Raw genomic sequence first — 16260 nt, 5'->3', positions numbered from 1 at the left:
TATAGGGGGTTCATTTCAGACCTAAAAACACTTTCTAAATGAACATAAGGGGAGGGAAAAGCATCCATGCAAATGGATGTCAAAAGAAAGCCCAGGTGACAATACTTAGACAAAATATACCTTCTTTTAGAAAAAAATAGATTTTAGCGGTGCCTGGATGGCTCAGCTGTTAATCAGCTGCCTTTGGCTCAGGTCTGGGATCAAGCCCCGCATCAGTCTCCCTGCTCCATGGGAAGCCTGCTTCTCCCTCTCCTGCTCCCCCTGCTTGTGTTCCATCTCTTGCTGTGTCTCTCCCTGTGAAGTAAATAAATAAAATTTTTTAAAAAGTAACAGGAGACAAAGGATATTATATAATAATAAAGGGGATGATCCACTAAGAAGATAAAACTCTTGTAAATATTTATGCACCCAACATAGGAGCACCCAAATACATAAAACAGTTAATAACAAATATAAAGGAACTGATCGATAGTAATGCAGTAATAGTAGGGGACTTTGACATCCCACTCACACTGATCAATCATCCAAACAAAATATCAACAGGGACAGTGGCTTTGAATGACACATTGGCCAGATGGCTCTAACATACATTCAGAACGTTCCATCCTAAAACAGCAAAACATACATTCTTTCAAGTGCACATAGATCTCCAGCACAGATCACATATTAGGACACAAAACAAGTCTCAACAAATAGGAAAAAATCGAAGTCATACCATTCATCTTTTTTGAACACAGCACTATGCATCCACAGGAAAAGTCTGGAAAGACTGGGCTCCTGGGTGGCTCAGTTGGTTAAGCATCTGCCTTCAGCTCAGGTCATGATCTTGAGGTCCTGGAATTGAGCCCTGCATCAGGCTCCCTGCTCAATGAAGAGTCTGCTTCTCTCCCTCTGCCCCTCTCCCCTGCTTGTGCATGCACTCACTCTCTGTCTCAAAACATTTTTTAAAATTTTTAAAAATTAAAAAATCTGGAAGAGGACAAATACATGGAGGGTAAATAACATGCTACTAAACAATGAATGGATCAACCAAGAAATCAAAGAGGACATAAAAACTTACATGGAAATAAGTAAAAACAGGTATTAGTCTGAAATCTTTGTGATGTCAATAAAGCTGTTCTAAGAAGTTGATAGCAGCACAGGGCTACCTCAAGAAGCAAGAAAAATCTCAAACCACCTAACCTTATTTAAAGGAGTGAGAAAAAGAAGAACAAAACCCAAACCAGTAGAAGGAAGTAATTATAAGTATTAGAGCAGAAATAAATGAAATAGTAACTAAGAATACAGTAAAACAGATTAATGATACCTGGAGCCAGTTCTTTTGAGAAGATCAACAAAATAAAGAGGAAAAATAACCAACACCACAGAAATATAAAGGATTATGAGGGAATATTATGAAAAATTACATGCCAACAAATTGTACATCCTTAAAAAACCCACAAATTTCTAGAAACATTTAACCTCCCAAAACTATCAGGAAGTAATAGAAAATTTAAACAGACCAACTACAAGCAATGAAATCGAATCAGTAATCAGTAATCAAAATACTCCCCATAAACAAAAGTTCAGGACCAGATGACTTCACAGGTGAATTCTAACAACATTTAAAGAATTAATACCTAGGGTGTTTGCGTGGCTCTGTTGGTTAGGCATCCGCCTTCAGCTCAGGTCATGATTAGAGGGTCCTGGGATCAAGTCCCGCATGGGGTTCCCTGCTCAGCAGGGAGTCTGCTTCTCCCTCTCCCTCTGCTGCACACATGCTCTGTCAAATAAATAAATAAAATCTTCCCTCAAAAAAGTTAATACCTAGTCTTCTCAAACTATTCAAAAAATCAAAAGATGAAGAAAAGGTTCCATATGCATTCTATGAGGCCAGGATTTCCCTGATTCTAAAACCAGATAAAGACACTACAGAAAAAAAGAACATCTGCTGAACATATATCCTAATGAACATAAATACAAAGTCTACAACAAAATATTAGCAAACTGAATCGAACAATACATTTAAAATAAATAATACGGGGTGCCTGGGTGGCTCAGTTGTTAAGCGCCTGCCTTCAGCTCAAGTCATAAAGGTTTCTGGGATCGAGCCCCGCATTGGACTCCCTGCTCAGCAGGAAGCCTGCTTCTCCCTCTCCTACTCCCCTGCTTGTGTTCCCTCTTTCTCTTTGTCTCTCTCAGTCAAATAAATAAATAAAATCTTTAAAAAAATAAATCATTCACAATCAAGTGGGATTTATTCCCGGATGCAAGGGTGGTTCTGTATTCACAAATCACTCAAAATGACACATCACATCAACAACTGAAATGATGAAAAGCATCTGTTCATTTCAATAGATGCAGGAAAGGCATTTTGACAAATTTACAACATTCATTCATGATAAAAACCTCAACAAAGTAGGTTTAGAGGCAACCTACTTCAACATGATAAAGGCCATATATGAAAAACCCAAGGAGAACCATTGTACTTAATGGTAAAAAACTGAGCTTTTCCCTGAAGATCAGGAATGTGACAAGGTTGTCCACTCTCACCACTTCTAGTCAACATACTATTGGAAGTCCTAGCCCCAGCAATCAGACAACAAAAACAAAAAAACATCCAAATTGATAAGGAAGAAGTAAAACATTTGCTACTTACAGATGACTTGATACTATATATAGAAAACCCTAAAGAGGCCACCAGAAAAGTGCTAGAACTGATCAATTCAGTAAGGTCGCAGAATACAAAAATCAATATACAGAAATCCAGAGCCCCTACCTGGCTCAGTCAGTGGAGCATGTGGCTCTTGATCTCAGGGTCATAAATTCAAGCTCCATGTTGGTTGTGGAGCCCACTTAAATAATAATAATAATAATAAACCAGGGAGGTGAAAGATCTAAACTCTGAAAACACTGATTAAAAAAGCTAAAGATAACACAAATGGAAAGATACTCCATTTCTCATGGATTTGAAGAACAAATATTGTTAAAGTGTCCATACAACAAATGATATTCACTGTGAGTTTTTCATAGATGGCTTTTACGCTATTGAGGTATGTACCCTCTATCCCTACACTGAAAAGTTTTACTCAAGAACGGATGGTGTACTTTCACAAAGGCCTTTTCTGCATCTACTGAGAGAGCATTCTATGTTTCTTGTTCTTGTATTAATGTATTGTATCACACTGATTGATTTGTGGATGTTGAACCACCCTTGCAGCCCAAGAATAAATCCTACTTGGTCATGGTGAATAATCCTTTTTACTACTGGATCCTATTGGCTACTGTTGAGAATTTTTGCATCCATGTTCATCAGGGATATTGGTAATTCTCCTTTTTGATAGGGTCTTTGGTTTTGGGATCAAGGTAATGCTGACCTCATAAAATGAGTTTGGAAGTTTTCCTTCCATTTCGATTTTTTTTTTGAACAGTTTCAGGAGAATAGGTATTAATTTTTCTTTAAATACTTGGTAGGATTCCCCTGGGAAGCCATCTGGCCCTGGGCTCTTTTTGTTGGGAGATTTTTAATTACTGCTTCAATTTCCTTACTGGTTATGGGTCTGTTCAGGTTTTCTGTTTCTCCTTGGTTCAATTTTGGTAGTTTATACCTCTCTAGGAATCCATCCATTTCTTCCAGTTTATCTTTTGTTTTGTTTTTTAAGATTTTTATTTTTTTATTTGACAGAGAGAGAGATCACAAGTAGGCAGAGAGATAGGCAGAGAGAGAGGGGGAAGCAGGCTCCCTGCTGAGTAGAGAGCCCAATGCGGGGCTCGATCCCAGGACCCTGAGATCATGACCTGAGCCGAAGGCAGAGGCTTAACCCACTGAGCCACCCAGGCGCCCCTCTTCCAGATTATCTAGTTTGTTGGCATATAGTTTGCTCATAATATGTTCTTATAATTGTTTGTATTTCTTTGGTGTTAGTTGTGATCTTTCATTCATGATTTTATTTTGGTCCTTTCTCTTTCCTTTTTGATAAGTCTGGTCAGGGGTTTATCAAACTTACTAATTCTTTCAAAGAACCAGCTCCTAGTTCCATTGATCTGTTCTACTGTTCTTTTGGTTTCTGTTTCATTGATTTCTGTTCTGATCTTTATTACTTCTCTTCTCTTGCTGGATTTAGTCTTTACCTGCTTTTCTTTATCCAGCTCCTTTAAGTGTAGGGTTAGGTCGTGTATTTGAGACTTTTCTTGTTTCTTAAGAAAGGCTTGTATTGCTATATACTTTACTCTTAGGCCTGCCTTTGCTGCATCTCAAAGATTTTGAACAGTTGTCTTTTCATTTTCATTTGTTTCCATGAATTTTTAAAATTCTTCTTTAATTTCCTGGTTGACCCATTCATTCTTTAGTAGGATGCTCTTGAGCTTCCATGTATTTGAGTTCTTTCTAATTTTCCCCTTCTGATTGAGTTCTAGCTTCAAAGCATTGTGGTCCAAAAATACGCAGGGAATGATCCCAATCTTTTGGCACAAGTTGGGACCTAATTTATGACTCAGGATGTGATCTGTTCTGGAGAATGTTCCATGTGTACTAGAGAAGAATGTGTTCTGTTGCTTTGGGATGGAATGATCTGAATATATCTGTGAAGTCCATCTGGTCCAGTGTGTCATTTAAAGCCCTGATTTTCTTGTTGATCTTCTGCATAGGTGATCTGTCCATGTTGGTGATGGGGATATTAAAGTCCCCTACTATTATTGTTGATGTGTTTCTTTGATTTTGTTATTAATTGGTTTATATAATTGGCTGCTCCCATGTTAGAGGCATAGATATTTAAAATTGTTAGATCTTCTTACTGGACAGACCCTTTACATATTGTATAGTATCCTTTCTCGTTTCTTATTATAGTCTTTGGTTTAAAATCTAAGTTGTCTGAGGGGCGCCTGGGTGGCTCAGTGGGTTAAGCCTCTGCCTTCAGCTCAGGTCATGATCTCAGGGTCTCTGGGATCGAGCCCCGTATCGGGCTCTCTGCTTGGCAGGGAGCCTGCTTCCTCCCCTCTCTGGCTGCTGCTCTGCCTACTTGTAATCTCTCTCTCTCTCTCTCTCTCTCTCTCAATCTGTAAAAAAGAAAAAAAAATTTAAAAAAAAAAAATCTAAGTTGTCTGATAATAAGGATTGCCACCCCAGTTTTCTTTTGATGTCTATTAGCATGGTAAATGATTTTCCACTCCCTCACTTTAAAATATGGAGGTGTCTTTGGGTCTAAAATGAGTCTCTTGCAGACAGCATATGGATGGGTCTTGTTTTTTGTTTTTTGTTTTTTATCCAATTTGATACCCTGTGTCTCTTTGGGACATTTAGCCAATTTACATTCAGAATAATTATTGAAAGATATGAATATAGTGCCATTATATTGTCTGTAAGGTGACTATTACTGTATATTGTCCCTATACCTTTCTGGTTTATGTTCCTTTTAGGCTCTCTCTTTGCTTTAGACAACCCCTTTCAATATTTCCTGTAGGGCTGGTTTAGTATTTGCAAATTCTTTCAGTTTTTATTTGTCCTGGAAGATTTTTATCTTTCCTTCTATTTTCAATGACAGCCTAGCTGGATATAGTACTCATGGCTGCGTGTTTTTCTCGATTAGTGCTCTGAATGTAACATGCCAGTACTTTCTGGCCTGTCAGGTCTCTGTGGATAGGTCTGCTGCCAGTCTAATGTTTCTAATGTTATAGGTTGGGACCTCTTGTCCCAAGCTGCTTTCAGAATTTTCTCTTTGCCCCTGAGACTTGTAAGTTTTAATATTAGATGACGGGGTGTTGACCTATTTTTACTGATTTGGGGGGTGGGAGTTCATTGTGCCTCCTGGATTTTGATGCCTGTTTCCTTGCCCAAATTAGGGAAGTTCTTCACTGTAATTTGCTCCAATATACCTTTTGCCTCCCTCTGTCTTTCTTCTTCTTCTGGGATCCCAATTATTCTATTACTGTTTCATCTTATGGTATCACTTATCTCTCGAATTCTGCCCTCATGATCCAGTAGTTGTTTGTCTCTCTTTTTCTCAGCTTCTTTATTCTCCATCATTTGATCTTGTATATCACTAATTCTCTCTTCTGCCTCATTTATCTTAGCAGTTTTTTACTGGAACTCATTAATAGCCTTTTTTATTTCAACTTGGTTAAATTTTAATTCTTTTATTTCTCCAGAAAGTGATTCTCTAGTATCTTCTATGCTTTTTTGAAACCCAGCTAATATCTTTATAATTGTCATTCTGAACTCTAGTTCTGACATCTTACCAATGTCTGTATTGACAGGACTTCTCCACATGTCCTACCTTCCAGAAAGTGGTTGATTTTCTGTTCATAGAATTGTTGCTATTCTTTTCTTCAATCTCCTGTTGAGTTTGTAGGTATTCAGAATGGTTCAATAACTATCCAGCTGAATTCCTGGGACCAGACAAAATTTAGGCCTCCTACTCCTCCACCATCTTGGTTCTCCCCTTACCAGTCATAGTCTTCCAATTTAAATTTGAGTGAAATAAGTTTGGGGATTTCAGAGTTCCCCATAATGCCACTGAAGTTCAGATTTACTTCTGGTGAAGTTGATCTATTTAGTTATAAATGTGGATGCATAAGGACCATAGATTTTAAACAAAGCAAGCCAGAATCCCAGAAAGGTTTAGAGGACATTGGGGGTGAGGGAGCACCTTCAAGCATTTTGATGACTGGGCTCCCATTTCTTAGAGACACTTCCCTAGAGCAGCAAAAATTTCTAAACAGCACAGTTTCAACAGTAACAGTCTGATTCCAAAAATGAGTCAGACTGAATGCTAGAACTCTTTCAGTAGGCACAGAATCTGGGTCCAGACAGGAGTTGGGCCAAAGACCAGCATAGGAACAGTCCAAGTCCTAATAGGAGTCAGACCGAAGGCCAAAGAAGTAATTGCTAGAGATGTAAAAACAAAAAAAAACCCCAAGACCTTAAAACAATCCCAAATGAAGCCTGGGGAGCTTGAACACAAAACATGGCACTCAAAATCCAGGAGAAAACCTACCTTTAAATTCCCGGGTTGGAGAGTAAGCTGCAAACTCTGGCTTTGTAGGTACCATCATGTCATTGCTCACCCAACCTCAGAGTTGCTGAGGATCTTCACTGGATCCCATTTCTGATCACCAAATAGTATTAACCTTAAAAATAAAACTGCCCATTATTTTATCAGCAAAAATGGATATATTCACAAATAGCAGAGGATTCCAGTCCAGAACACATAAGGTAGGACAAAACCATAGGCTAATCTGCAGATGGAAGGCGAGGAATGCCCTTTTATAGACAAAAGTGGGATGTTGGGAAAGCTATTACAAACAAAGTCCACTGGAGTAAACTGGGAAGTGGACATACAGTGGCTCTCCATTGGCTGAGTGAGATGTGACCATCTCTCATTGGCTGGATTGTTCCTAGTGGAGGAGGAAAGCCTTTCTTCCTCCTGCTGGGATAGCAAAGTGTTATCTGTGTGTAAGGTCCCTCTTTTCCTGTTGGGTCTGGAATTGAGGAGTAATAGGGTGTGAGAGCTTGCCCTGCTAGCCTCCTGACTCCATTCTAAATGAGGTTTCCTTTTATTAATTTTCACATTTTTAAATCTACACTGGGGAGGGGGTGGGTTGGTTGTTCTACTTTTATTACATTGTGTTCAAATACTATAACCTTTACAGTTCTTGCATTTTGAATTTGGAAATGATTATGGTTTTATAGAAGTGCTTATGTAATTATTTTTGTAACTGTTCCAGAATTATTTGAACAGGCATTTCTCTGGAAGATGTTAACTTGCAGGCTCTTGCCTTTTCTTTCAAATACAAATTTCTTTCCTGTTAAGTATGTCATAATATATCCTGCCTCACTGCCATTCCTGTTAACCTCCACTGGTTCCTAGAACCTTCATTTCACAGAATGGAACCCTTCTCTATCTTATCTTTCCCATAATCCCATGTAAGATGCAGTACTTACAGGGGTGACTTTGTGAGTCAGTTGGTTAAGTGACTGCCCTTGGCTCAGGTCATGGTCCCAGGGTCCTAGGACAAGCCCCACATTGGCTCCCTGCTCTGAGGAGCACCTGCTTCTCCCTCTCCCTCTGCCTGTAGCTTCCCCTTCTTTTCTCTGTCAAATAGATAAATAAAATCTTTTTTAAAAAAAAGGAAAAATAAAAAACATTACAGTTTGATGACTCTACCAGAATATAATACAAAGCACCAAGATTTAAGTAAAATACATCAAATACATCTCACATCAAATTTTCTTGAATACATAGTCATTTTTCCAGTGACCAGCCCTACTATTCTTCATTCATCAAGCGTTTCTCTCCTGGCTAATAAAATTACTTACTTTCACTTGGAAGCAGAGTGGTATAGGGGAAAGAATACAAATGTTAAGTCTGACACACCTAGATTTTATTCCAAGCTCTGCCACTTCCGTAAGTTTGATTTACCAAGTTATTTAACATCTTTAAACCTGAGTTTCCTCTCCTCTAATAAAAGAATAGAAAGCCAAGAATTAATACTCCCATCAGCTGCAGGGGCTACTAGCTACTAGCTACTAGCACCATTGTTGGTAATCTAAGAGAAGATAGGGAAGTAGGCAGAGCAAACAAAAAGGCTTTAACATGCAGTTTTAATACAGTAAATCAAAGTTTTAGAAGGCATATGTTTTCAAAATAAATCAAATTTAAGACCTGTTCCAGTGAGAATCTGTATTTTCTGCATTCCCTTATCAGGTTGTGAGGAAATGTTTATCCCATTATAATCTACTAAGATAGATTCTTCCTCAAGCAGAAGTTTTGTTTTAGTTTTGAACTGCCTATTGCTAGTTTGAAATGTCATTTTTGTACTTAGCATTCTCTGTTTTTGTTTTGTTTGCAATCCTTGCAAATTTCTATTTTTACATTTTAAAAAATAGAGGAGCACACCTGACTGGCTCAGTTGGTAAGGCATATGACTCTTGATCTCGGAGTTGTGAGTTCAGTCCCCACTTTAAGTTTAGAGCTGAAGTTTTTGTGTTTTTTTTTAAGATTTATTTATTTATTTGACAGAGAGAGAGAAAAAGCACAAGTAAGCCGAGCTGCAGGCAGAGGGAGAGAGAGAAGCAGGCTCTCCACTGGAGGCTCTTGGCTGAGCAGGGAATCGGATGTGGGGCTTGACCCCAGGACCCTGGAATCATGACCTGAGCTGAAGGCAGCCGCTCAACCAACTGAGCCACCCAGGCACCCTAGAGCTGACTTTTTACTTAAGATTTTATTTATGTGAGAGAGAGATAACACAAGCAGGGTGAGAGGCAGAGAGAGAAGCAGACTCGCTGCTGAGCAGGGAGCCCGACTCAGGGCTTGATCAATATACTTACACCTTTGTAAGTATATTGACCTAAGCTGAAGGGAGACGCTTAACCAACTGAGCCACCCAGGTGCCCCAAGATAACTTTTTTTTTTTTTTTAATATTTTATTTATTTGACAGAAATCACAAGTAGGCAGAGAGGCAGGCAGAGAGAGAGGAGGAAGCAGGCTCCCCACGGAGCAGAGAGCCCAATGTGGGGCTCGATCCCAGGACCCTGGGATCATGACCTGAGCCGAAGGCAGAGGCTTTAACCCACTGAGCCACCCAGGTGCCCCAGCCAAGATAACTTTTTTTAAAAAGATTTTATTTTTAAGTAATTACTATGCCTAGAAACCTGCTTTTTTAAACCTTTGTTTTTATTCATGTATATGTAGGATGGGACATAAAAAGATCTTGCAGTACTATTGCTTTAGACCTTTCTATATAGTCTTTCTGCGAGGGAATCAAATTTGTTATCATGTACGTTTAAGATAATTGGACCAAATAGGCATATATTATTAAGTCTTAGCCAACACAAACAAATGGAAAGATACTCCATTATCACGGATTGGGAGAAATAATATTGTTAAAATGTCCATACTACCCAAAGCAACCTACTACAGATACATGTAATCCCTATCAAAATATCTACAATTATCATATGGTTTCACTTATTTGTGGAGCATAACAAATAACAGGGAGGACATAGGGAGATGCAGAGGAGAAAGGAGATGAGTGAAATTGGAAGGGGAGATGAACCATAAGAGACTATGGACTCTGAAAAACAATCCGAGTGTTTTGAAGGGGGGGGGGTGGGAGGTTGGGGGAGCCAGGTGTGGGTATCATGGAGGGCACGGATGGCATGGAGCACTGGGTGTGGTGCATAAACAATGAATTCTGTTACGCTGAAAAGAAATTAACAACAACAACAAAAAAAGACTAAAGCTGGAGATACCACAACCCCAGTTTTCAAGATGCACTACAAAGCTATAGTAATCAAAATAGCATGGTACTGGCACAAAAATAGACACAGATCAATGGAACAGAGTAGAGAACACAGAAATAAACCCATGTTTATATGGCCAGTCTATAACAAATACTATCTTTTGGTTTCAAGTGATAGAAATTTAAGTTACCTTAAATAAAAAAAGGTTATTAGTTCAGAGGTTCTTAGGAAGATTCTACCTACCAAGCTATGGGAAGGGCAAGAATTGGGCTGAGTCTCAGGAGTTACTGGAGCAATGAAACTTTGGCAGGATTCTCTGTCTGTCCCCCGCTTTGCTACTTTTCTCTGTAAGCCAGCTACATTCTCAGTCGTTGCAGAATTCCTTTAAATAGGAGGAGATGTAGTGCCCCACAGATTTTATACTCTTAGCCACTACAGAATTAAACATAATGATCTTTCTTGGCCATGTCGAAAAGCTCATGGGTAGAACTGATGGGGGTGGCATGACTTAGTTGCTCTTATAGGGACCAATTAACTGTGGAGAGGGTGGGGTACTATGATAGATTCATGTTCATAAGGTACCATTCTCTAGACTAGTCAGCTAATTATTTTTACTAACCATGTGGGTAGTTGAAGGACTGCTTCTTAGAAAAAGAGTACTAGGCAAAGGGCCTGTAGAGTCACCTACCATAGGATGGTGGAGGGATCCTATGGTTTTCACCATGTGCTATGTAAGGCCCCCAGAGTCCTTGTCAACAGTTTATGGCAAGATTGATTTCTATAAATAACTTATCCACCATTGTAACATGTACTGCTGGTCATGTATAAGCACGAACATTGCCTTAGATGATACATGCTCTGTGCAGTAGGAATAAAAAAATAGACAAAACTCCCAGACATGTAGCCACCTAAATAAGTATTCTATATCTTAAATAATACTATAAAATGTGTATCTTTATGTAGTTTCCTACTTTGAAATAATTTTTTTTTAAGATTTTTTTTTTTGACAGAGAGAGAGATCACAAGTAGGCAGAGAGGCAGGCAGAGAGAGAGGAAGCAGGCTCCCTGCTGAGCAGAGAGCCCGACGCGGGGCTCGATCCCAGGACCCTGAGATCATGACCTGAGCCGAAGGCAACGGCTTAATCCACTGAGCCACCCAGGCGCCCCTTTTGAAATAATTTTTAACTTCTCACTATCATTAGAAAGATGATCTTGGGCCTTCGGTGGACTCAGAGGTTATGTAAAAGTTTGTCTTAGTCTGTCAGATAATGGTTTTATTTTTACTTCTCGTTTCAGTGAGGAGGTAGATTTGGAACTTCCAAGCACGGAAAATGAATATGTGTCAACTTCAGAACCTGATATTGGTGGGCAACCCAAAGTAATATTTAAAGAAAAAACAGTCACTTCTCTTGGAGTCATGGCAGATGGAGTGGCCCCAGTCTTTAAGAAGAGAAGACTTGAAAATGGGAAATCTAGAAATTTAAGGCAACGAGGTGATGATCAATAATTAGAGCTTTTTGTACTTCCTCTTTGGACAGCATGGAGACTATACATCTTGAAGCTCCTCTGTGTTTGTTTAAATGTTAAAAATTTAGATTTATTCTAAATGTATTTTATGTGAATCTAAAATAAATCTTTTTTCATGTGAAACTTAATTTTTGCTCCTAAAATGGAAGCCTACCACATTTCATTGTAATACAGTGTATTATGTTCAGTGTCTAAAAATTGCTAATTATGACATAAGATGCTATGTATCTGTTACTTAAAACATGGAAAAACAAGGCCTTTATTCCATTCTTACTCAAAAGCACATTCTTACCCTGCACTGAAAATGCATTACTTTTGCACACTGATACTAACTTATCCAAGGCATAAGAATCAGACCGCATAAGAGAAAATTCAGTCACATGATGGTTCAGTTTTGAGGATCCTGTCAGAGGCTGATGGAGAAAGTGTATGTGTGTTAGCTTACCATACTCAGTTTAAGGTCAAGGGCCAAAGAACAGGACTGCTACTCAGGTACTTCAAGTGTTAATGTTTAATATGGAATGAAAATTGGACCAAAGGTAAAAATGTGTATTTTCCCAGTTCAGTTCAAAGCACCAAGCATTGCTTAAACATTATTACTTTAAGCTAGGCATTACGCTAGAGCTGAAGATACAAAGATGAAAGAGACATATCTCTGTTCTTCATGACTTCCCATGCTAGCATAGTCATTCCTGTGGTCATGTACTCTGTTTAGCAGCCTTATATGTACTGGAAAATAATTTTTAAGGCTTATTTAAAGCTATGTAGATAAAAGCTTAAAAAAATAGTGTGTCTCTGACTTCAGTAAAGTTTTTAGTGTTCCCTTAGACAAATGGGAAATGTCTTTCTAGTTAAATTTCTTAAAAAGTAGAATTTTCTTATTTTATCCATTTGAAGTAGGTTTCTTCCCTTTGTTACTCCAAATTCTTAAAATTATATTTTTTATAAATTGTACAGTATTTAACATTTGGTAGTAAATATTTGTCTTTTTAAGTTTACTAGTGTACATGTAAGAAAATGATAGCTTATTAAAAACGTTATGAAAAATAATATTGGGTTTTTTTCCTTCAAATACTCAATAGAGTCAATATAGCATTGGTGAAGCAGTATTTAGAGATTTGTCTTTATATTCAGTCAACTGATTTGGATATTTCGTGAATATATAGCATTATGAAGAAATGTTTTAGATTCTGAATAGCCCATTTGTCATCTAACTAGTATATTTTGGTTCTCAGTGGGAGAAAGTAATAAAACCATAAATGAAATGCTGCTTCATGTTACCCCCATTTAGCTCATACAAAAAATGCAAAGAACACAGTTTATCATCAGGAGCTTGGGAAGAGGGTGGCATAGGAGGCCCCTGAGCTCTCTCTGTCCCACATTTCCAACTAGATATCATCCACATCCAAGTCGATAAACAGGAGAACAATCCAAAGACTGGCAGAACAGACTCCACAACTAACTACAGAGAAGGAACCGCATCTGAAAGATTAGGAAAGTCAGAAGGGCAGAGGGAGGCTGCCATGGGAAGGAGGCAGCTGTGCCTCAGGAGAGGGCAGAGAAATGGGCCCTTGCATCAGGGAGCTCGCATGGGGGAGGTTAATCCCCATAAGGTTTGGCTTTAAAAATCAGAGGGGTGGAGTTCTATGAGTTTGTAAAACCAGTGGGACTTGGAGCCTGGAGCTTTAAAAGTCAACTAACTCAGCCCTGGCAAGGGATAGCTGGGTTTCCACCCTTAAAGACACAGTAGCCTGCTTGGAGATGCAACATAAAAACAGCCATTTACGCAATGCGGGGGAAACAGGAGACAGATCTGTTCGTACTGATTGCAGATTATGTTAGGGGACTTAAAAAACGAGGGAGCCGGCAGGTGCCATTTTCCTCCTCCAGCCCCCAGCATGATCACAGGGCCACCTGCAGGAGGTGGGCGGTTGTGCCACACGGACACTCGGGACCTAACATGCTACCGACCCCACACACACAGTGACTGCCTTTTCTGAGCCCACTAGTTTCAGCCCTGGGCTCAGCACAAGTTTGTTTTATTTTTTTTTTAAGTCATCTGTACCCAGTGTGGGGCTCAAACCCACAACCCTGAGACCAAGAGCTGCATGCTCCCCTGACAGCCAGCCAAGCACCCCCTCGGGCAAATCTTGTTAGACCCTACTCAGACCCTGCTGAACCACAAGGTATAGAGCTGCTTCTGTGGGACTCGCTCAGCGGCTGCCCGACGCCCAACCTCACAGCCCCCTTGGCCCCAGCGCACAGCCCTCAGCTGCCATAGTGCTTTGGGAGATCCAGCATAGAACTAGAGCCCCAATAGAAATTTTGCTAACACCACTACCCCACTGCCAAGTTCCCTAGCAGGCAGGCCCCTCAGAGATGGCCTGCCTGAGTCCCACAAACACCACAGAGAACAAGCACACCCCCCTACAGCAGAGTCAGTGCAGATGCCTGCACTAAAAGGAAAAGTGACTCAAACACAGCAGGAAAGCATAAGCAACACGCATTAGATACCCCTCTAAAATGCCACGTTCTGATGAACGGGGGGCACTGCACTGCAGGGCACTCCAGGACCTCTTCTTCATAAAGTCACTACTTTCAAGAGCAGAAGACCATGATGCCTGGGTGTCTCAGTTGGATAAGCGTCTGATTCCTGATCTCAGCACAGGGTTGTGAGTTCAAGCCCCTACTTAGAAATAAAAAAGAAGACCTAGCTGACTTTCTTAACACAGAGAAACAGACATAGAAAAGCAGACAAAATGAGGAGACAGAAATTTATCCCAAATCAGAGAACAAGACAATCCATGGCCAGAGATTGAAGCAAAACAGATATAACTAACATGCCTAATAGAGAATTTAAAGCAATGATCATAAGGATTCTCAGTGGACTTGAGAAAAGAGTGGAAGATACGAGTGAGACATTTATACAGAGATAAAGGAGTAATACAGCAGAGATAAAGGGCTCCATAAACAAAATGAGAAACACACTTGATAGGAATGAATAGTGAGAAGGAAGAAGCAAAGGAATGAATTAGTGACCCAGAAAACAGAGTAATGGAACATAATCAAGCTGAACAAAAGAGAAAAAAAGTTACACAAAACAAGGACAGGGAATTCAGTGACTCCATCAAATGTACGAATATTTGCACTGGAGGAGTCCTAGAAGAAGACAGAAAAGGGGGCAAAAAAATTATTTGAAGAAATACTAGTGCAACCTGCCCTAATCTGGGGAAGTAAACAGATACCCAGATGCAGGAGGCACAGAGCACTCCCAACAAAATCAACAAAAGCAGATCCACTCCAAAACATGTAATTACACTGGACAAGTATAGTGGTATGGAAAAAAAATCTTAAAAGTAGCGGGACAAAAGTCGGTATCTTACAAGGGAAAACACATAAGGCTAGTAGATCTTTCATCAGAACTTTGAAAGTCAGAAGGGAGGAGCATGATATATTCAAAGTGCTGAATGGGAAAAATCTGCAGCCAAGAATACTTCGTCCAGCAAGGTGGTGAATATACAGATTCAGGCTTTCCCAGACAGACAAAAACTAAAGGAGTCCGTGACCACTAAACCAGCCCTGCAAGAAATATTAAAGAGGAATCCATGAATAGAAGGAGATACCAGGGGTTCACAGCTGGCTCAATCATTACAGCGTGTAACTCTTAATTTTGGGGTCATGAGTTCAAGTCCTACATTGAATACAGAGATTCCTTAAATAAATAATTTAAAAAAAAAAAGGAAAGAAAGAAGAGACCAAAAGTGATGTTATAAAGTTAGGAAACACAAACGCAGTAAAAATGAATATTTCTGTATAAAATTAGTCAAATAACTCACCAAAAAAAAAAAAAAGGATAAAATAATACATACCAAAAATATAGAGAGGAGACGAGAGAAGAATGGATTCAAACTTAACCATCAATTTAATGTAGACTACTATTGAAGAAGAGGTTGCGTAGAAACCTAATGATAACCATAACGAGCACACAGGTGTCTCAGTTGGTTAAGTGTCCAACTCTTGATTTCAGCTCAGGTCATGATCTCAGGATTGTGACTCAGTGCACAGTCAGCTTGTGGGTGCTCTCTCTCCTTCTCCCTCTGCCTCTCCCTCCCCGTGTGCCTGCACTCTCTCTCTCTCAAATAATAAATAAATCTTAAAAAAAAAAAAAAACTAAAAAACTAATAGGGCACGTGGGTGGCTCAGTCAGTTAAGGATCTGCCTTCAGCTCAGGTCATGATCTCTGGGTCCTGGGATCAAGTCCTGCATTGGGCTCCCTGCTCAGCAGGGAGTCTGCTTCTCCTTCTCACTCTGCTATTATATCTGTCCCCCTCTCTCCCTCTCTCTGTCAAATAAATAAAATCTCTTTAAAATTTTTAAAAATAGGGGCGCCTGGGTGGCTCAGTGGGTTAAACCTCTGCCTTCCGCTCAGGTCATGATCCCAGAATCCTGGGATCGAGCCCCGCATCGGGCTCTCTGCTCGGCGGGGAGCCTGCTTCCTCCTCTCTCTCTCTCT

General features: G+C 39.7%; 1 protein-coding gene across 1 annotated transcript in view; it reads left to right on the top strand.

Moving 5' to 3' along the window:
• WBP4 (WW domain binding protein 4) overlaps positions 1-12801 on the top strand; it is a 62541-nt gene extending 49740 nt beyond the window's left edge. Inside the window, exon 10 of the mRNA XM_045978096.1 lies at positions 11517-12801. Coding sequence (XP_045834052.1) covers positions 11517-11727 — 211 coding nt within the window. The 3' untranslated portion in view covers positions 11728-12801. The remainder of the gene's footprint in view (positions 1-11516) is intronic.
• Positions 12802-16260: the final 3459 nt, after the last annotated feature.

Source organism: Meles meles, chromosome 14 (assembly GCF_922984935.1).
Source record: "Meles meles chromosome 14, mMelMel3.1 paternal haplotype, whole genome shotgun sequence".
NCBI classification, from domain to species: Eukaryota; Metazoa; Chordata; class Mammalia; order Carnivora; family Mustelidae; genus Meles; species Meles meles.
Note: the sequence above shows the minus strand (reverse complement) of the source record. Positions and strands in the feature narration are given on the sequence as shown.